Source organism: Otolemur garnettii, unplaced genomic scaffold, assembly GCF_000181295.1.
Source record: "Otolemur garnettii isolate 467f Iridium unplaced genomic scaffold, OtoGar3 scaffold00127, whole genome shotgun sequence".
In the NCBI taxonomy this organism is placed as follows: Eukaryota; Metazoa; Chordata; class Mammalia; order Primates; family Galagidae; genus Otolemur; species Otolemur garnettii.
This window is the reverse complement of record NW_003852522.1, coordinates 3,850,371-3,857,543: the sequence shown is the minus strand read 5'-3', so window position 1 is coordinate 3,857,543 and position 7,173 is coordinate 3,850,371. Positions and strand designations below refer to the sequence as shown.

The 7,173-nt window shown below is 52.2% G+C and overlaps 1 protein-coding gene across 1 annotated transcript; it reads right to left on the bottom strand.

Moving 5' to 3' along the window:
* Positions 1-637: 637 nt before the first annotated feature.
* S1PR2 (sphingosine-1-phosphate receptor 2) lies at positions 638-3,102 on the bottom strand. Its single transcript, XM_003797969.3, has one exon. It carries the CDS (start codon positions 3,040-3,042, stop codon positions 1,981-1,983), a length of 1,062 nt encoding a protein of 353 aa, XP_003798017.1. The 5' UTR covers positions 3,043-3,102; the 3' UTR covers positions 638-1,980.
* Positions 3,103-7,173: the final 4,071 nt, after the last annotated feature.

Genomic DNA, 7,173 nt, shown 5'->3' with positions numbered 1-7,173 from the left:
AAAAAAAAAAAAAAAAAGTTTATAACTCCTACCTCCTAATGAGTCAAGTCTTCCAGCCTGACGAGTGCTCGATGAAGGTCAGATATTACCTGTATTTTGCTGTGTATAATGCTCACTTTTTTGCCCAAATTTTTGAGGGAAAATTAAGGATGTGCATTATACATGGGTAGTACTAATTCCACAGCTATATAAGTTTGGGCCAAAAACGTGGGTATGCATTATACATTCGAGCACATTATACATGTCAAAATACAGCCTTTTAGGAAATACTGAGCCCCAAACGGATGTCTGGGTCCATTTCTGCAGCTCCCTGGGAAGAACATGTCATTGGAATGGAGAAGGGGACCCCCTCACTCATCAGGCTCTCTGAAAGAAAGCAGGGAGACCCCATGCCTAATTAATCCTCGGGAGAGGCCAGATAGCTGCTCTAGGGGAAAGATCAGTGTTGATCCATGTTTTCTCAGATGTCACTGAGATTCTGGCATTTTGGCTCCAGAAGGGCTAAGGGTTGGGGGCACAGGATGTTAAAGGGCCCATCCCTGCCCCATCCAGCCCAGCCATGTAACACTAATGGTGGGAATTACTTCCTTAAGCCTGAAAAGACAACCACTACCAGAAAGAGAAATTGAACTGTTTATTGGCCCAGGTCTGGGTCTCAGGCATAAGGGGATGTTTGGGGAGCTATATGAGGGGGAGAGAAGTCCCTGACTGGCTCCTTGCTCCCCAAAGACCCCCTCCCCACACCCTTGGCATTCACAAGAAATTACTTTGAGGCTTGAGGTTCTCCTTCCCAATGTGAGCTACACTCAGCTCTCATCTGGGGGGATGAGCCAGCACTGGATCTGGGCAGGGTCAGATCCTCCCTTTGGCAGCTTCATCACGGACAAGAGGAGACAGAACAGGATCCATTCTGGGGGAAAGGAGATTGGGAGAGGACCTCACAGACATCACATATATGCACACTCACAGACACACATAAATATACATTTGTACCGTAAAATCCCTTCCATTTATCCACAGGATTTCTTAAAGTCCTTATGGGATAGGTTAGTGGACAGCATCCCCTGTAAATATCCTTGGCCACCCTACCTGTTCAGTATAATTTGAAAGAAGGCACAGAGGACTCAGGGCTGCCCTGCCTTAGGAGCCCTGGTACCTTGGCTGGGGCTGCAGGTGTGGAGGTGGGGATGGCTTAAGGGTGGTTGCATTTGGAAGGGGTAGGGTCCTGTGTAAACATTTCCCCCAGAATTTTTTCAAGTCCCACCCCACTCTCCACAGCAGCACCCCCTCCCCCCCGACCAACTGGTATTTCCCACCTTTGGTGATTCACCTATGACACAAATAGTGCCACTGACCAGAGAAGTCTGAGAATGGGGGATGGGTTCAGCCCCCTCCCTTCCTCCACCCCAAGTTTTCCGGGCATCTCATGGACTCAGAGGAAAGGGAAGAAATAGCCTGAGTGACAGCTGATGAAATTTGGGGAAGCTGTGAATTTAGGCCTAGGAGGACATGGAAGGGGACCTCCAGCTCCTCAGGACAGCAGTTCTAAAGAAGTGGCCTGAGATTGTCCAGAGAAGGTTGCAGGAGCAATACATTCAGAGAGGAGAGTTTGGTGCAGGGTGGGGAGTTGGATAGGAAATGTTGAAATCCTATGTACCAGGTGGTAAAGTGGCCCTGCTCTGAGTTCCCCTTGAATTCCCACCTCCTGCCACCCCACCCCTTTATGGGTATACCGTTGGCCTCCTCACAATCCAGTTCTAAAGTGGTCACGCTGGGCCTTGCACTGGGCCCCAGGACCCCATTGCAGCTCTGCTACCTGACTAGGTGGTGCCTCAGCTGGCCATGTGGGGTGTAAAATGCTTGCAATATCACCCAGGCCTTTGGGTGGGGGCATCTGGCTTGCCAGCCCCTTATCTCTGTCTGAGGTCACCTGGTGCCTTTCCCCCTCTGATAGCTGGTTGTCAGCCCATCTTGTCCTACTCAGACCACAGTGTTGCCCTCCAGGAACGTAGGTGATGTTGGCATGTGTGTGCCCCTCTCTAGCGAGCTGGAGCTACGCAGTGGCAGGAGGCGGTGGCCTGGGGTCCCACCCCGACGCCCTTGCACCCCTGCTGCTGCCTGCCGCCAGCACTGCAGTGGCCGCAGCACCTCCCGCCGCAGGTCTCGGCTGCGCCAAGTATAGATGACAGGGTTGAGCAGCGAGTTCAGTGTGGCAAAGGCAAAGAAGTAGTGGGCTTTATAGAGGACTGGGCAGGAGCGGACTGGACAGGCATAGTCCAGAAGGAGGATACTAAAGGCAGGCAGCCAGCAGATGATGAAGACGCCGAGCACAATGGTGACAGTCTTGAGCAGGGCCAACGTCTGTGAGCTGGCCACATCTGCATGGCTCGAGCGGACTACACAGTAGATGTGGACATACAGAACCACGATGGCCAACAAGATGACAGAGAAGATGGTCACCACACACAGCACATACTGCTTGGCGTAGAGAGGCAGGACGGTGGAACAGGCCTCAAGGTGGCCCAGGCAGTTCCAGCCAAGGATGGGCAGGCCTCCAAGAACCAGTGAGATGAGCCATGAGGCCCCAATGAGCAGCAGCATTCGGCAGCTCTTGTCACTGCCATAAAGCTTGACCTTGGCAATGGCCACATGCCTCTCGATGGCAATGGCCAGGAGGCTGAAGACAGAGGCAGAGAGCGTGATGAAGGCAGAGCCCTCGCGGGCAAACCACTGCACAGGTGTCAGCCCCAATGTGAAGGGGCCAGAGAGCAAGGTATTGGCTATAAAGGCCACACCTGCCAGGAGATCTGAGGCTGCCAGGTTGCCCAAGAACAAGTACATGGCCGAGTGGAACTTGCTGTTGCGTGCCACTGCTATGAGTACTAGCAAGTTCTCCACCACGATGGCACAGCAGAGGATGATGATGAAAGTTGAGGCCACCTGCCGGGAGGGTGTCTCCTGCGTTTCCAATGTCTCCTTAGTATAACTGTAGTGTTCCAGAACCTTGCTAGAGTTCAGGTACTGCGAGTACAAGCTGCCCATGTTGGAGCTCAATGGCCAGCCAGGGCCATGGGGCTCTCAGAACTGCAGAGAAGAGAGAAAAACAGACAACAGGTCAGAGAGTACTAGCTCCTGCCTGGGCTACGACCTCAGGCAGCTGAGGTTCAGGGTCCAGCAGGGTCACTCCTCACTGAATGGCCACATGGAAGTCAGAATTATCATCTATCTCTGGGTTTCACATTTGCTGATGGGAAATCCAAAGAGGTCATTTCACTTTCCCAAAGTCTCAAAGCTAGCAGGTGGCAGAGCCAGAGACTGGCTCTGCAGCCTCTATAACCCCTAGATAAGTGGTTCTCAACCTTCCTAATGCCTCAATGTATTTTCATGGTTACAAAAGGGTTGTGACCTACAGGTTGAGAACTGCTGCCCTAGATGATGCTCCTTTTTTATTTTATTGTTTTAGAGATGTGATCTCACTCTGTCACCCAGACTGGACTGCAGTGGCACAATCATAGCTCACTGCAATCTCAAATTCCTAGGCTTCAAGTGACCCTCTTTCCTCAGCCTCTTGAGCAGCTGGGACTACAGATAGACACCACCACATCTGGAAAAATTTTTATTTAATTAATTAATTAAGTTAGTTATTTGGCACTCTGTTGCCTCAGGCTAGAGTGCCCTGGCATCATAGCTCACAGCAACTTCAAACTCCTAGGCTCGAGTCATCCTCTTGCTTCAGCCTCCCAAGTAGCTGGGACTACAGGCACCTGCCAACATACCAGGCTAATTTTTCTATGTCTAGTAGAAATGGGGTCTTGCTCTTGTTCAGGCTGGTCTTAAACTCCTAAGCTCTAACAATCCACCCGCCTTGTCCTCCCAGAATGCTAGGATTACAGGCATGAGCTACCCTGCCTGGCCTAAATTTTACTTTTTTAGAGACACAGTCTCCCTCTGTTGCCCAGGCTGGAGTGCAATAGTGTGATCATAGCTCACCGCAATCTCAAAGTCCTATGCTCAAGAGATCCTCCCACCTCCCAAGTAGCTAGGACATCACCACAAGCCTGGCTAATGTTTCTACTGTTTTACAGAGATGAGCTCTGGCTATGTTGCCCAGGCTAGTCTTGAACTTCTGGCCTCAAGTGATCTTTTGCCTCAGTTCCCCAAGTAGTTATACTCTCTTTCAAAGGGACAGAAGCTCCTAGCATGAAGGATACAGGGTGGACTTCCAGAAACCTTGCCCATCTACCCAGAGAGCAGGCCTTGGGTAGAGGCTGGAGGGTTTGTCTCTTTTCCCAAAGACACAGGAGCCATGAGCCTTGTGCTGTCTGGTGACCTAAGTCTGAGAGGTTCTTGCCACTGATAGCACCCTCCCCTGCTCATTACCTCTGACTGCCCCTGATTTTGCCTAAGCCTTGAGGCCTTAGTTGCTCCCAAGATAAGGTCTTGGGGAGACACTAGAGTGGTCCTGAGGTTTAAACTTCCCAGAGGTCACACTGTCTTCAAGGACACAGATGTTGGAGGCAATCCAGAGTTGGCTCTCACTGCAATGCTAACATGCTGGGCAATGTCACTTAACACTCTCAGACTGGGCGCAGTGGTTCACGCCTGTAATCCTACCATTCTGGGAGATTGAGGAGGGTGGATTGCTTGAGCTCATGAGTTTGAGACCAGCCTGAGCAAAAAGAGGGACCTCGTCTCTACAAAAAATAGAAAAAACTGAAGCAAGGGGATCACTTGAGCCCAAGAATTGGAGGTTGCTGGGAGCTGTAATGATATCATGGCACTCTATCCAGGGCAACAGCTTAAGACTTTCTCTCAAAAAAACAAACCAAAAAAAAAAAAAATAGCCTCTTAGCCTCAAGGTCCTCATCTGTGCAATGGGGAGAAGAAAGTCCACTTCACAGGAGTAATAGGTAAATCCTTTTAAATGATGTAAGAGGCATGCTTGGCACATAGCAAGCATTAAACAAAATTACCTAATGTTATTAGATCCTCTCTTCCTGCCACACACAGGACAGCTCTGGATTTGGTGGTCCAACCACAATCTTTTGGAAGGGGAGGGGATGCTGACTAAACCAACCAGGGAAGATGCCTGAAAGCCTGTTCCTGTCAACACCCTGTAACTCTGCCCTGAGGCACAGAGTCCCAGCAGGGTGGGCAAGGCAATGGCACCCCCTCCCCACCCAGGATAAAAACCAGATGTGAGGCCCTGGGAACAAACAGGGTGGAGTTCTCCCTCTCTAGTCCCATCCAGTGTAAAGAAGGCTGGAGTGTGTGTGTGGGGGGGAGAGGGTGTCTGGGATGGGGGAGACCGGTCTGGGAGGTCCTGGCTAGGAGGATTGGGCATCTGTGCTGAAGTCATGTGAGCCAGCAGGAGTGAGGGGGGGTGAAACTCCGCGGGGGAGGGGGGCCATGGCATTTGGTGACAAAGCCTGTGTCACCCTCCTCTCAAGGAAAACTGAGCAGTGGGGGGGGAAGCAGGATAAGAAGCAGAGAGGATGAGTCGCAGATGCTATGGCCTTCCCCCAGCTTGGGGGTAGAGTAAAGGGGGTCTTGGAAGAGCCAGTGCAGTGCAGTGTCTACCGTTCAGAAGTAGGTAGGTATGAGGGAGTCTGCCCCAGATCCCTAGAAACATGCCTGGCAAGGACTCAGTGCACTGTTCCAGAAAAGTCTGGTTAGGCCGGTTCCTAGTAAGCTTAGGAGTGATAGGGGGCTTCCAGGGTCGCCCAGCCATCTCAGTCCCCAGCCGCCCCCTGGAGGGGCGTCCTGCCTCCCCAGCACGTCTTCGAGGCAGCTTCTCCCCCGGAGTGGAGGGACATCCGTCCTAGTTTGGTAACAGACAAGGTCTTGTGCGCTTCTCTAGGGGACCGCTGCCCCGCCCAGATCGCCACACAGAGGCCCCTTGTTTCCTTGCTGGACGTAGCCTCGAGGCGGCCTGATGCCCTCTATCCGCTGTAGCCAGTCCGCAGCTGACTTGGCCTCACCCGAACGGCTCTCCGGCCGCACACAGCCCACGCCCTGATTGGTTCATTTTCAATCCCCGGGCGCCGAGCAATTTGTCTATTGGCCTGATGGTCCATTTTCGACCTTTGATTGGCCCAGCTGGGGGCGCTCTTCGGCCCTCCCTACTGAACCAGCGACTGGAGCTCTGCGCTGTCGGAGGACGGAATTAAGGCAATGTTGATGTCCCTGGGGGGAGCCTGAACTGCGGCCTAACCGGTGGGTCACCACGACGAGACGCCCTAAGGCTGCCCTGGCCTGCTGGGCCCTTCCTTGAGCTCATAAATGAGAATCAAGGCTCCTTTGCTGGCCTGGGAAGCGCACTCGCTGGTGGGCAAGAAACCCAGGGTCTGTCTCACTGCCCCTTTGACTGTTCACCAAGAGAAAGATTTACTGCCGCTTCCTGGAGAATTAGTGTTCAGCACTTGCACCCCAAGGATTCACCAAAAAGTCAATCTTATATCTTATTCCCTGGAGAAAAGACAAGGGGGGTGGAAGGGGATGCTGCAGTCCCACTTTTTGCAGCCCCATGAGGCTAAGGCACCCACAGAGAGAAGAGCAGCTCTCCTAAAGAAAGGGAAACTGGGGCCTACACTATATCCAAGCCTCATCTTCCCTACTATGACTTTGTTAAGGCAGGAGCTTAGGCAGTTAAGGCTTCCCAGAAAGAGGAAGCAGGGCAGGTTGGAACTGGCAAAAGAGTCACCCCCTAGACAGATGGAGGCCTGGTCTGCTTCCTCTGCCCTGTGTTGGGCTCCAGGGTTCAGGAGAGGACAGTGAGCTTATTTCCTAGTCCACCTTCACTAAAGCAATCCTAACTCCCTCCCAGAGATTCGAGAAGAGGCATCTGGACTCAGAACAGGAGATGGAATGTCCAGGCCTGAAAGGCAACAAGGACAAGTGACAGGACTTAGAGGGAAGGAAAGAGAGATAGACTGGAAAGACTGTTTGGCCAGAGATTAAGCTACAAGAAGGCTGGAGGAAGGCTCAGTGGCTTCGAAGTTCCTCTCCATCTCCTCCCAGTTCCAGAGAGACAGATCTGTGGTTACAGTTCCTCCTGGTCACCCAAAGATTGCATGCCCTTTGCCACAGGGCAGCCCCCTCCCCATCTTTTGGTCCTTCCAACAGACCCCCTCCTACACTGCTATTCTCCACTAGGCAGTTTTTTTTTTTTTT